The sequence below is a fragment of the Halichoerus grypus genome, chromosome 1 (genome assembly GCF_964656455.1).
Source record: "Halichoerus grypus chromosome 1, mHalGry1.hap1.1, whole genome shotgun sequence".
Taxonomy (NCBI): Eukaryota; Metazoa; Chordata; class Mammalia; order Carnivora; family Phocidae; genus Halichoerus; species Halichoerus grypus.
The window spans coordinates 94,580,263-94,595,631 of record NC_135712.1 but is presented as its reverse complement, the minus strand read 5'-3'; the positions used below and the strand labels follow the sequence as shown (position 1 = coordinate 94,595,631).

Here is a 15,369-nt window from a genome sequence, read left to right as displayed (position 1 = left end):
AATCAAATGCCTGAGAATCCAACAAATCAAAAATACAATTTTCCCCTTTCCAAAGTCTTTTGGGTATTTACCTATATTCAGTTTATATCTTCATGATCAAAGTAATATAAATTCTACCTAACTGAAAAATAGGCACTGTTGAGCCATTCTTATTTTTGAGTATATTCACTGGTTAATTCAAATGGTAAACTGTAGCTTTAATATGGAGAATCAGCTTAAATCCATGTAGAATTCACCCCGCAGAGGCTTTGTGGTCATTTGGTTGCCCAGAATAATTTCAGCTAGAAAGAACCACATTACTTCCAAACTGGTTTGACCAGTTCTTCCAGTGCTCTGGATGGCTAATTAGTAAACAAGGTAAACAAGAAATTTCCAACATAAAATTTTCCAGGCTGATTTTCCTAACAAGTAAGTTAAAGCACAACTTTGCCTGTTGACCAGATTTGTAATCTCTTCAATGCTATATAGTATACAACATACCTCTCACCTCCTAAGAAGAAGACTTGAGAGAGTGGGAAATATCTTAGAGCTTATCCTAAGCACACCATGGTTTTGTTCCTGGTTTTGCCACTTATTAGCCATGTTGTTTGGCCAAGTGGCCTAATGTCTGTCTATCTTATTATGGGCATAATAGCATCTGCTTAAAGGAGTGCTTTATGCATAAAAGCAAATACTGTTCTATAGATGGGTGGGGAAGACCCCTAAAGTTGCTTACTTTTAAGCAGAGATAAAATGTTATTACATAGGGTGCTAAGAAGAGCAAGCAGTTCCTGGTCTAGAGTTAGTCCTTCATTTCTCTGAGTTTTAGCCCTTGAGGAGTCTCTTCTTCCTGCTCCCCCAGATGTCTCTGGGTACCCAAGCTACTTCCCAGGTTATTTCTAGGTCCTGATCTTTTCCAAAAAATCCCAAGTCAAAAGCCGTCCTTTGGATATATTAACTAAGTATACATATATATATTTAAAAAAATAATTGGTGATAGTTTTCCCATATAAATTTTACATAGTTTTTAAAATATGATATTTGTATTGATTTCTATAAGGAGTTGTGCATCAAGTTATTGTTAAAAAAATGACTATGACACCATGTCTCTAAGGAATAAATCAGAAGCTACCTAAAACATTTGGGAATACAGAGATTGTGGTAGATTGAATAATGTCCTCTCAAAGATGTCCATGTTCTAATTCCTAGAATCTGTGAATATGTTATCTTACATGGCAAAAGGGGCTTTGCAGAAGTGATGAAATTAAGGATTTTGAGATGGGGAGATTTTCCTGGATTACGTGGTTGGGTTCAATGCAATCACAAAGGTTCTTGTAAAAGGGAGTCAGGCAATCAGAGAAAAAAGAAGCTAAACTGCTGGCCTGGAGGATAGAGGCAGGGGCCACAAGCCAAGGAATGTAGGTAGCTTCTAAAGCTGGAAAAGACAAGGAAATAGACCCCAGCCCACAAGTCTCCAGAAAGAACACAGCCCTGTCAACACCTTGATTTTAGACTTCTGACCTCCAGAACTGTGAGATTATAAATTTATATTGTTTTGAACCACTAAATTTGTGATAATTTATTACAGCAGCCTTAGGGAACTAATACAGATATGCTTAAAATAACGTAAGCCTGACCATTGTCTAATATACAGGCATACTCTTGCCACCATCTTATTTAGGAATAGTGTCAGTAACTCCTATATGCCTGGGTCTTTTCCTCTGGAAATTTTTCTCCTCCTTACTCTTTCTTCCTTCCCCTTCCCTCTCCCACTACATATACTCTCTAGTGTTTCAGATCTCAGTTAGTGATCTCTTCAAAGAGAACATCTGGAACTAAACACCCCTCATTCTATGCCTGTTATTCTAAAGTGGAGTCCCCGATGTTATACTCTCTCATAGAACCCTGTACTCTTCTAATATTTTTCAATTATATGTTTATTTGATGGTTATTATATTGTAATTATCTCCCCACAATTGCAAGCTTGGTAGGTATAAGAATCATGTTTTGTTTTGCTCACTGTTGTGAACCTGGCACATAGTAGATACCCAGAAAATATTTCTTGCTGAATGAGAATATTCCAGAATTCTGTTTGTCTTGTGAGATGGGTTGAAAGTATGCCCCGTAATGCAGTCCATATGGGATCATGAGGCAATAAACTAACATACCACGTTCTCTTTCAGAGGATATGAAGCAGACTTTACATGAACTTTGATTTCCTCTGAAGTCTTAGTCAAAGTCATCATTTTTTCACAGGTGACAACTGATAGATGTTTTTCACAATGAGTCTGTAATCTAAGAAATACAATAATATTTCTCAAAAATCCTTTTGGGTAACATTCAGAATACTTTTTCTTGCTTTTATTTCCATCTTCATTTTATTGTTTTGCAATATAAATTGTAAATTTCTTCAATGATACTTAAACATCCATTTGAGAACTGACTTTAAGAGCTTTAAGAGGTCGGTTTTGCACAAGAAGATAATTTATATCTTCTGTGATTTTGATTCCTCTGAAATTCAAGAATCAAAGCCTGAGCTCTTGGGATGGAGAAGTGATTAACATTTGTGAATGGTGTTATGAAGCCTCAAAACACTGGACAATTAGTGAGAATATGGATAAATTTTACCTATTTGTGTTACAGAAATTTTATGTCATGTGATTTTAATGGTTTTTAAAATTTTTTTCTCTTAAAAATAATTTTTCCTGGGGCGCCTGGGTGGCTCAGCCATTGGGCGTCTGCCTTCGGCTCAGGTTGTGATCTCAGGGTCCTGGGATCGAGGCCCACATCGGGCTCCCTGCTCGGTGGGAAGCCTGCTTCTCCCTCTCCCACTCCCCCTGCTTGTGTTCCCTCTCTCTCTGTGTCTCTCTCTGTCAAATAAATAAATAAAATCTTTAAAAAAAAATTAATTTTTCCTGAAAGCAGATACATGTAAAGATGATCTCTAAATATTAGATAACTTTTTCATAATTATTCTGCATGTATCTATCCATAGTGTTTGCCCAAAGATAGCACTTTTGTTGAACAGTTGATTCTGATTTTATATATAAGGGTTTCAATGGAAATGAAACAAATTTTACTGAGGCACTATGAAATTCCCATATGTTACTATGTCCACTAAGCTACTCCTGACAACAATCTGTGAGATAGGTTTCATTAATCCCATTGTACAGAAGAAGAAATTGAGGTTCTTAGAGCTTTAGTAATTTGCTTAAAGCAAGAGATCAGGTCGCTGGCAGTGCTGAGCCTACCTGACTCAAAGTTTGCACTATTTCCTCCAGACCACACAACCTTCAGTGGATGCTTGCGGATCAGCACAATATTCCTGACCTCTCTCTCTCAGAGCAGACCAGTCTGAATGTCACTTTCCTCAGAACCCTATGCCAGTGGGCCCCAAACTTCAAGATGGGAAATGACTAAGTATATTGGAATACTGGAACTTACTACACAAATCCTGTTGTGTTCAACACAGCCCCTTGGACTTCTCACTCAGTGTCTTCGATCTCCACAGAGCACAGGGCTTTGTGGTCATATTTGTCACAGGGAGACCAAGCTTTGTGCTCACATAACCCTGTGGCCAAAACAGGTCTTCCCAGTGACGGGAAGAATTTGTAATAACTGCAACTCTTGGATCTAAAGTTATTGGAAGCCTCTAATGAAGCATATTTTGATTTTTCTGATTATTTGCCAGCCTTCCATGTTAGACAACTTCCACTGGGGAGCTCCCTTTCATCATGTCACAGTGGAATGTAAGTGATGCCCTCATGTGTGTACTGACAAGCAAGGTGAAGGAAGTAAGAGTCCATAAACCTGCACTCTCAGCCATGTCTGAAATGCCGTGATCAGTTCTTCTTGCTTAGCCACTTATTAACAAACAAAGTTAATAGACTTTTCAGGCAGTAAAGCCAGATGCGCTTTCTGGCTTACCAGATAAATGCTTTATCGATATATATATTTGAATAATTGGTGAATCTTAGCTAAAAAAAAAAAACCGTCTAGGCCAACAAATAGCTGTTCAGATGCCAAGTCAGATTCCACCTAATGCTCTCTGATTTGTATATATCCCAGTCAAGAAGGGAGGGGAAAAAAAAAACCAACACCCTCTTTTTTGATTAATTGCCCTGTGTTTCATTAGTCTTTGTTTTTAATGTTAAGCAAGCAACCAATGGCCCTTGAAGTTAGAATTGCTACCATTGTTGTTATTTTTGCTTAAAGAAAACTGGAAGATGAAATATTCTTAAAGATAGGGGACGCCAAGAAAACAGGTGACCACAGGCACTCAGGAGAGCCAACACCACACGGGGATGCAGGGAGCAAAACAGGCAATAACTTCTCCAGCGTGAGAAGACACTTCTCAAACAGGTTCATTCTTCCATGATGCCATATCCTTTAGGTGATAAATAAAAAGGTTGATCCAGAAGTTATTATTCAATTTTAGGTCTGCAGGACATATAATAACCAGATTCTTAGACTTCTTTTTACTGAATTTGTTTGAATTGTCATTGGACACAACTGTGAAACTTAAAATGTCTATTTGACTCTGTTTTGTAAGCTGAAAAATACCCAGAAACCTTTTTATTTTCTTAACAAAATGGCATGATATTATTTAGAAGTTGGAGGGAAAGCTTTTACTGCTCAGCCTTAAAAAGAAAACAGCACAGCCCAGCAGAGTAGCTGACAAGTGACACAAATACAGTACGTGCTAATGTGCAGAGAGAAACAACCTTGAGAATTTAAACCGGCTGCACCAGAAAAAATATCTTTATCCAGATATGTGGTCCCTCATGAATTATACTATTATTTTAGTTGATTTTACCTGACATCACCCTATGATTTTCTTCAGTGACAAGAAAATTGCAGCCGGCCCTTGACAGTCGGTCACAAATTGACTGAACAAAACAAAATCAAACAGTGAAGTAATCCCCAAGTAAATTTAATGAAACCTAAATCCCAAAGGACAGCACACTTCTGTAGGCAGTGGTCTTATTTAATAAATTTTTCCCTGCTTTCACTTTTAGAGCTATATTTACACAGACAAATTTAATTCATTGGGTTTACATTTCCTCTTTCCCTTAGTTTGTCCACCAGGCACATATGGGAAGGACTATAAACAGGTATGTCAGTGTTCAGCTGAGAATGAAGAGTGTCACCCAGTCACGGGGAGATGTACCTGTTTGCCCGGGTGCCATGGAAACCACTGTCATCTCTGTAAGTGTGTTCTGTGCTTTTGTTGTAATTTATCGAAGAGACACCAGTAGGGTGGGTCATCAGTCAGAATGCTAAAGGGCGAATGTTAATTCAAGCTTCCAATTTATAGCAAGTCCTGGGAGAATGTTTATTGGAATGGTTGAAAACATACGCTTTCTTGTGTAACCATTTCTCCTATGTTGCCTTTTCTCTTCCAAATATCTCCAAGAAAAAGATAAGAAATAGAGAAGGAAAGAATGAAGATATTATGAACTGATTGGTATCAATCAATATATAGCCAATGGGAACATATTTAAAGTGATTCATAAAGTTAGTTCCAGGATCTGCTTAGGAACAATCAAATTAAACAAATTGTTATTCTGGAATGAAAACAGTAACTTGTTTAAAGGACAAAATGCCAGTTGGCTCACTGCTGTGTAATAAAAAAGGATAGTCTCTAGACCAAACACCTTATATTGATTTGTTAGGACATTTTAACAACGAAATGGTTAGAGGGGAACACACGATAAAATGTCCCAAGGAGCATGTTAAAATGTTCAGTCAGCTACTTAATTTTTAAGCTTGTAATTATTTGTAATGTACTTTTTATAGGTTTAAAAATAAAATGATTTGGCCTCAGTTTCATTTTTTCCCCCAACTTAGCCACCGCATCTCTTTTTTCCCTGGTCGCTCCTGTAGCAGATTCCTTCCATTTTCCTTTCTTAATTCTGCAAGTACATGGATGATTTTTGGATTTTCCCCCCACATGCCACCTATAAAACATAGACTTATGGTCAAGCTATTGATTTTAACTTTCTACAAGCCATAGAATGTATATTTTGAATATCACTTCTCACTTTTGCCCTAATTTTAAATATTATCAGCTAAAAACACAATTAAGAGTGTATGAAAATGGTTTCAATTAGTATTTTTTTGGAACCCATAACCATTGTGGGAATACAAGCTTAAACTTAAGAATTAAAATATAAAATTAGTAGAATTTCAATGATATTTTGGTTATGGCAAATCTCAAGCACCCTTGTAATGGGAGAAAGTTATTTCCTCACTTTCGATTCTGTCACATTTCTCAGGAAGAATTTCTTCTTGATATCAAGGAATATTTTATCTTAATAAAATAGAAACAAGTTACATAGAGGGGCATCTGACTCTTGATTTTGGCTCAGGGTCATAGGATCAAGCCCCACGTAGGGCTCTGCACTCAGCAGGAGTCTGCTTGAGATTCTCTCTCTCCCTCTACCCCCTCTCACATGCTCCCTCTCTGTCAAATCAATCAATAAATAAATCTTTAAAACAAAACAAAAAAGCAAGTTACATAGAACTGGTAGTACTTCCATGTCAGAAGGCAAGCTACCTTGTGTTGAAGGAGGAGAGCTCCACCTTGTAAAATCAAGGCTGAGTCGGGGAACAGCTCCCTGACTAGTCAGATTGGCTTAGCTCCAGGCAACACGTGGTCGGGAGTTGCTGCAAAGTTTCCTTGGCATCATCCACTGTAATTACAGAACGACAAAAAAGGTTCAAGAAAATATCCATAAAAGGTGTAGCTGGCTCAAAAGCAAAAGTTTCAGCAGCCAAAAACAACTGGACTTTCATGTTCTTGAGTTTGGAGTGGAGAATCAAAATTTTCTCTCAGCAGAGGTCAGAGGAAGCAGACAAACTTGTAGTAGGATCTCACCACTTGTCCATAATTTGTAATGGGCAGGTTAGTCTCAGCCTGTCGACGGCATGTGGGGAAAAACAAACAAACTGCTCAGTAGATAGAAACTCATCATACTATGTATTTTATGACCAATGAGAAATTGCAAAGGAACTCCATACCCTTGAAATCTTTTATTTCTCCAATACCCACTATTTATAATAACTCTCTTTGAGAGCATTTAAGTCATTGGAATCTTCTAAAAATCACAGGGAGTTCTTTTGACAGTTTTCATAAGAACACCCTTGGTATAGAATGCTTTGAGAAGCGTGGGCCATAGAAGAGCACACCTGCACCAGGAGGAAGACATCAAAATATTGGCAGAAGTTTACCTTTGGTGCTCTTGCTCGTAGCACTAAGAATTCAGACAGACCAAACCTTAGCATCTCTTTTTAAGAATAAAACAGAACTGTGTGACAGTAGCTAGTATATGTGAATAAACTGGTCAAATACTAGGAAAAGACTCTGTGGAAAACACATTCATGCTTTTCATTTCTTTGTTAGCTAAGCATCTTGGGATACAGTCACAACCTTGCTTGTTCTAAGTGTCTGTGAAACTACCAAATGTTGTTTACATCATCACAGCATAGAGTCACCTTTAATATTTAATCAAATCAGAACTCTGAATTCATATCCCAAGCTTCTTCCAATCAGTTTCCTACAAGAAGAAGGGATGGTGCAAGGATGGGAAAAAGTTGTCATCTCCCGATGGGAAATATCTAAATATCCCTTGCCAGAAAAACAAAGTTTCCTGGGAGAAATAATTGTAAAGGATAATGTAAAGGCCAAGTAATGATCAAAATGGAACTTTAGGACATGAGGGAGGGGAGACTGAATTTCACTTAAGCCAAATGAAATCATTATGTCCCGAGCGTGTGTTCCCTTGTTAAATGTAGTGAACGTTTGAGCAAAGGATGTGTGCATGATTCCAGAAGTCAAACTTTCACATAGCTACAGAATTATAAGAGAAAGTGGAATTGTCAGTAAATAACTTATTCTTGGGAAGAAAAACTTGTGGGCAGTTTTGTAAACATATACTGTACTCTTGATATAAATTGAATGAGTTTTGAGGCTAAGAGGTTATACACATATTGTCTTTCAACAGATGGCATACTCAATAGTAGATAAATTTCATCAAGTTCAGTGTCCCAATTTCAAAAGGATAATTAAGTGAAGGCTAACACTCAGGTGATTTTTGTTTTCTGTGTACAAAGAAGGAACAATGAAGGATGATTCTATCAAACATAAAACCACCATTAAGATAGTTTGCAAAATGAGTATATGTCAGGGGGAAATTATGTTTCCCAAGTAACTTCAACTCACATGAAAGTGATCTCAAAATACAGGCATATATATATGTGTGTGTATATATATATATATATATATATATATATATATATATATATATATATGACAAATATAAATATATATATCAGTTATTTAAATTTATCAAGTAATTACACATAAGCCTTTTTTCCCTTTAAGCTGAGATGCTAATTCTTTTATATCCATGATTATATCCATAGTTTGACGTTTTCCTCATTAATAAGTACATGAATTTCACATTATCAGGTGTTTCTGTTTTCCTTACTTGCACAGAAATTCATGCCAGCTTTTGCTTCATAGGATGTGACTACAGAATTTTCTGTACCAATCAACTCTTATTAATTTAACGTCCTTTTGGGAAGCAACATCCCAGCAGTACACACAAGACTTCATTGTTTCTGACTCCATACCTTCAGCTTGCTTTATGTGTATTTTCTCTAATATCAAGCAAACCTTCTTCCTGGCATCACCCATAGTAATGATAAAAAAAATACTATAAAAATTTGCATTCCAGAAGTCTGACTCAAATGGACATGAGAGCATTTTATATCTTGGTGAATAGGAGAAGAGGAGGAGATGGATACTTTTTTAATCACTAATTTTGCTTTTAGGTATGCTCTATTGAATCTTTTGTGAGGGAAAAAAGAAGTTCTTATGAGGACAAATGAATGTTATATACCAAAGAAGGGACAATGAGCTATGGGAGCTGACATTCCTTGGGAGGAGGGAATGACAGAAGAGACTGTAAAGTGAAGCTATCATTTTTCATTGAGAGGAATAAAGAAATAGAACAGCTACAGCACAGAAATAACCTTTGGTATTAATAACTGTAGTGTTTTGCTTTCCATCTCCATTATGAAGAATTTTATTTTAAAACTGGAAGAAAAAGAAAGAAAGAAGCATCCACTCTTTGGGTTTGAGACTCAAGGTGAGAATTCTGGAATTTAGGACAGGACATATATGGGGATTATAAACAAATCTGAATCTCAATAAAATCCATTCTTTGCTGCTCCCTCTAAACATGCTACATGTCTTAAAAAATATTCCTTACTCTCTGATTCTCACATAAAAACACAAGATAAAAGGAAGGAAACAAGTGCCATCTGGTCTAGTTTGGTCACTTTTAGAGTATGCTTCCAAAGGAAAAGATTTTCCAAGAAGGACCTAAGGCACATACCAAACACCTTGACTCAGATCAAGCTGGTAGGGAAAGGGTTTTGTTGCATGCCTAGCATTGATACTGCCATCATTTAATGAAAATAATGGCCACCACTGACATGGGAGCTGAGTTTGGTGATGTACTTTTTCATTCTAATCACCACAATAGGCCCATGATTTTGTTATTATCCCCTTTGGGAATTAAGAACCAGAAGTTAAAGAAAGGAGTTAAAGATACAATGTTAATAAGTGAAATATATAGGTTTCAAATCAGATTATTCAAAATTTCCTACAGCCTCATATTTAAATATGTAGCAAGGATAAAGATGGTTATCTTTAACAGGTACCAGAACTTTGTGCAATATATATTCCAAGTCACTTCACTCTGTGGGCCTCAACTTCATCATCTTAAAATAAGAATTGAACCAGATGGACATGAGGTCTCTTGAAACTCAAACTTTTATAATCTTAAGACTTGAAAGCATCAGGCATTTCATAGAATAGGAGAATGTCACAGATGGAAGTGCTTCAAAGTTAATCAACTTGAATACCTCTATATTTTCTCTACTGTATACTTATCCTGTCTCTGAACTCCTACAGAGATGAGTAATCATGCCTCCTGAAAAAAGCTTATTCCAATCTTGGACAGCTCTCTCAGAAAGTATTTCCTTTTTTCGATAAAATCTGCCTTTCTTCTTTTCCACAAGACTGCCTTTTCATGTTTGAAGACATTTCTGTCTTCTTAGCTCTATTTTCTCCTGAATAAACATCTCCAGTCTTTCAATCATTGCGCAGATAACATGGTCTTCAGCTTACTCTTTGTCCTGTTTCATCTCCTTTTATCTTGAATTCTGGCCATTGATCTATTTGTTACACAGGTATCATCATGGTAGGCCATACGTCCATGGATGTGAAAGTAGGAAAGTGAGAAGCTAACAGAAAATGAAGATTTTTTTCTCGATGCTTCATGCCATTTTGAATTCTTACTTGTATTAAACCCAGATCATTCCAGGCAAGACAAACTATAACACTTAAACATTAATCAAAATAATGAATTCATCTATACTGGAATGAAATAGGCTTGTTTGGCCAATTGCCACCTATTCTGAGCACTCTCTAAAAATGGACAGATTTCCAAGGAAACTCAAAGTTAAGTGTCCTGTATCTTACTAATGAGCAGCCTCAGGAACGTTATGCCCCCAACTGTATTACTAAGGCATCTATCTATATCATCTCATCTCTTCAGATAAGTCCGTGCCTTGAATCACGAGCTTGAAGGTGATTGAAAATACCAAAGAACAGTATTTGGAATGTTGAGTTAGCCACATGTCTATGGGCATGAATTTAAACAGTGATTGCTTTGAGGTACAGTATCACATATAGTTTTGTTCTCCTTCAACAGGATACCCGAAAGGCACGTAAGGTCCAAATTGCCAAAGGATGTGCAAGTGCCTTAATGGCAGCAGCTGTGACACCGTGATTGGCACCTGTTACTGCCCTCCTGGCTTCTTTGGGGCCGACTGCAGTCAAAGTAAGTCAGTCTACCAATTATGAAGTGGATATGCTAAAGTAGAGTTTTTAAGAACTGCACTTAGAGAGTAAATGTTGTTGCAATTATTACTTAATAATTTACTGTGGTAACAGCAAACACCAACTGACCTACATTCTAGGTGGAGAAGTGCTTACATCAGGAGTTTGAGAGCTGAAGCAGTGAAGGCAGCCAAAGAGAACCCTTTGGTCATAACCTCTCATATCCCAGCAATGCTAGACTCAAGTTGGGATTAGAAAATCTGTTCCATAAGGTAAGAGTGGACTGGGGATGCCTGTGTACACAATGTCAAACTCATTGGTTAAAGTTTTGCAATTTCATTTATCCTCAGCAATATCCAGCTCAAAATTAAGTAGTTCTACTTACCAAAAAGTAACCAGTTCCCTAAAATTTAAAGACTTAACTACCCATCACAAAGACAACTATTGACATCAAGTTTAAGGGACCAGATGTAAATTAAAGATCCCTCAAAAATGCACTATCTTAGGCACTTTAGAGATATTCTTAGCAAACACATTTTGATCTTATCAGCTTTGCCAATCCCTAAATATTTGGGCAATTTGCAAGATCATAATGATTTTTAGGGAGGACAGAAGAGCAATGCCCAGGAGAGTGCATGATGAAGAAAGGAGTGAAAGTAGGATGTCACAGGTGGTTCTGGCAATATTGTGTTCTTCAACGTATTTGCTGTTGTTGAGGATGTTCACTTGTGATGCTTCGTTGAGCTGCACATTTATGTTTTTTGTGCACCATTCTGTATTTTATACTTTAGAATTAAAAGAATAAAAGAACTATCAATAGATCTTTCATAAGAGATAGAAGTACTGTAATTGCAAACTTAAGATTCCTTCATTTGGAAGAATGATAACAAAGTTTGTGATCAGGCAGGGTACCAAGTTGTTATGTGCTAAAGACAACTAAATGCTTATTTTGACCAGGCAGGTAGTTGCTCTGTCTTCTTTGTATGAGGGTAATTTTAATTATCCTACCTCAGTACCCTGATGTTCTGAAGATAAAAGACAAGTAGGACAAAGTCCTGGCTCCATGTAGTAGAAAATTGAAACCTAGTGAATACTGCCTCTGAGGCCTCAGCAGCCAAGTTGTCTTTGAGTTAAAGCCAACCCATAAACATCTCCTAAGGAACGTTCTAACTGGCCCCTTTGTTCCTCAAAGAAAATCATTGAGAGAAATTTCTTAATTTCCTCAGGCCAAAGCATCTTCAAGAGTTTTGATTTCCCTGACTATTGAGAGTATTTTTGCCTTCAGAAAGCTGTGATCTTACACCTGAGTACTTTTCCTTCTTTGTTTTGACAGCTAGGTAGGTCAGAGCCAATTTGCAGTCCACCTCTTACAAGTTCAAAGAATTGTGATATTCATTTATGTCTATATTGTAACTATATTTTTTCCTTCACTTGACTCTCACAGATATTTATTTTATCTTTGAGTGTTATCTGTATTTTGATAAGCATCTCAATGAATTTATGAAATAAAGTTGCAAACAGACTAATAAATGTGTTAATGTATTAACAAATTAAAATTTAACTTAATATAATTAATTTTAAAAGATAATTTAACAAATCTGTTGATTTTAATAAATAAACAATAAATTTACAAATAAACTAACAAATACATAAATGGTATTTGGAGATATGAGCATAATGGATTCTATGTTGAAGCATTGAAGTGTAAGTTGAAATTCCAGAGTGGACTTTAAGAGGAAACATACTCAAGATTATTACACACACATGCACGCATGCATACACACACACACACATTTGCTAAGGCAGCCATGTGGTAAAGCAAGACTGAGTTTGTAAGAGTCATTTATATCATATATGTAAGTGTTTGACACTAGATATTTGGTTGGAATTCCTGATGTCAACTAAAATTGCGCTAAGTAAGCAACAACTTGAACAGTTCCTTTTTTTGTTTTTTCAAAGTAACCTTTTAAGTTGAAAACCAAACTGAAGGCAAGGCAAGGAAACCTATTTGATTAAAAGAAATGGTCATGTATTTACAAGGCTTTTAAAGTCTTGACTGGCAAAACGTTTTAATAAGAAAAATCTGGTTTTGTTTTGCTCCTTCCTGCAGTTTGTCCTGAGGATCGCTATGGGCAGGACTGTGTCCAACAGTGTTCCTCGGGCTCAGGACAGTGTGACCTGGTGACTGGAGGGTGCCAATGTCCATCTGGCCAAATGAGAGCCAGGTGTCAGCAAGGTAACAATGGCTGCAGGGTCACCTTGTCCGTCCAGGCACTAACTAAGTTACACTATGAAAGCAGATTGGTGCCAGGGAATATAATTAAATGGGCATTGTTTATAACACTTTCTTCTTAAATGTGGCTTTAATAACATGAAAGTACACACTCTCGTAGAGCCATATAGGAAATAGCCTACTGGAGGGTAAACAAGAATTGAAAACAAAAACAAAGAATAATTTACGTATACTCTTGACTAGGAGCAAATTTTGAAATAACTTTGGTTAACTTTTGTAAAGCTGCCTAAAATTGTGCATTAGGGATGTCTAATTATAAGAACTGAAACATTTTATATTTTCTTCAACTTTCAGAAGCCTATTGAAAGCTGTAAGAAAAATGAGAGACAGAAAGGAAAACGTGATCTTTGTTTAAAACTACAAAACTTTCTTGTCCTAAATCATATTATTCATTATTTTCACAATAATAATCATAATAGAAGAACTCTCAAGTTCAGTGAAATGACATACAAAGAGCCACTTCTCCATCGCACACACAGGTGGGCAAAACCAATGACCCTTTGTTTAAAAAGAAGGGTTGGTTGCATGAGCATGTTGCAGGAGCTACCTTGAGCCCCACTGGACCTCACAGAGTTGCAGGAAAAATGGGATAAAACCAGGAAGTGCACAGAACCATCATATTTTCAACTCTGCACTAGAGGGTATTCTATGGGCGATAAGCAGCCTCGCAGCTAAAGGGAGCTAAGCCTACACAAAAACACACAGACCACAGCTTTGTGTCCTATGGAGTTTTATTCTGGGCCCAAGAGGCTTCCAACTAGCTGAAATAATTTTTCTAGCCCCAGATCCATACTACCCTCCCCCAAAATAGCTGGTGCACACAAAACTAAGAAAATGAAAGCAAAAACAAAATGCATAAAAGACCCCCAAAAAAACCCTCCTCTCATTTTGGAAACAATATATGAAACTATTTCAAAGCTTTGGTTATTTTTTAGTACAAATTCTATAAGAAGGGTAAAGGACAAAAGGCATAAGAAAACAAAAAGCAGATGGACATAGAGCAGAAAAGTTTTGCTATGGAGCACATAGAAATATTAACCAGAATTTTTTCCAAGAATCTGAAGGGCATAATGAAAAAGCATTCTCTACAAATTGTGAGTGTGATGCAGAGATACGAGGGTTCATGGAATAAATGAAAAGACAACAAAGGGAAATGAAAAAGTAAGCTGGCAGAGCTCAGAAAGAAGTGGAAATGAAAATTAAACCTCACATCATATAGATGAAGACCATCTTGAACACAGGTAATAGGAGGATTGAATCTGCTTATGTGACAGCCAGGTAAATGGAGAATAAGCTCGAGGAAAGTGGAAACAAAGAAATGGAAAAAATAGAAAGACAAATATATAAATGGAAAAGAAAATAGTCAAATATAATATTCAAGATTTTTTTTCTTTGAAATGAAAGAAGATCTGATGCTACAGATTGGATACTTTCTATTCCTGGAAACTCTAGTTAAGATTGGTCATAAGCAAGGGGAAGCTCCACTGGGGATAAAAGAAAAAAATGTGAGATCTCATATGAAGAGAGGGGAAAAATCAATCTGGCCTCATGCCTCACAGCAATAATCACAACCATTTGCTAGCATGTGGTTAATCAATGTCTATGAAGTTTTTGGGAAAAAATATGACTCAAGTGTTTTATACACAGTTAAACTGTTATCCAAGTATAGTATGACTGAAAATAAATAATTATTTTTAATAATAAAAAGTTACTGAGGATATATTAGCCATAAAATATTTTTGAAGAAACTGTAGAAGATAAATTTGAGCAACCAAGTAATAAATGGAAAATCTCTGGTAAAAAGACTATTAGTGAGTATTAAATCTATTTTTATTAGGGCTAAGTTTAAAACAAAGGTGGGAATTATGGTCACATGATATGATAAGTATATAAATATTTAATACTATAACAATTTTGATAGTTTAGCAAAATGGGCATAAACTGGATGGAAAGAGAAGCTGGAGTTAAGTATACTGATCTTATTTCTTCATTAGAAGTTGTGAATGGGAGGGACAGATCTGTGTCAAAATGCATTGTTTAAATATGACAACTCAATAAGCATGTTTAAGTGTATAAAGGTAAATGCTGGAATTTAAAATGCTGAAATTGAGAATTTAAGAATAAAAACGTAGCCAACTAAAAATCAGGTGGAGGAGAGGAATGAGAAAAAATAGGAGAAAGG

General features: G+C 36.4%; 1 protein-coding gene across 2 annotated transcripts in view; it reads left to right on the top strand.

Moving 5' to 3' along the window:
- LOC118548702 (uncharacterized) overlaps window positions 1-15,369 on the top strand; it is a 627,159-nt gene that overhangs the window by 580,732 nt on the left and 31,058 nt on the right. For both annotated transcript variants that reach the window (XM_078069499.1, XM_078069492.1), the window contains 3 exons: window positions 10,767-10,895; window positions 11,035-11,166; window positions 13,005-13,130. In XM_078069499.1, coding sequence (XP_077925625.1) covers window positions 13,109-13,130 — 22 coding nt within the window. In that variant the 5' untranslated portion in view covers window positions 10,767-10,895; window positions 11,035-11,166; window positions 13,005-13,108. The remainder of the gene's footprint in view (window positions 1-10,766; window positions 10,896-11,034; window positions 11,167-13,004; window positions 13,131-15,369) is intronic.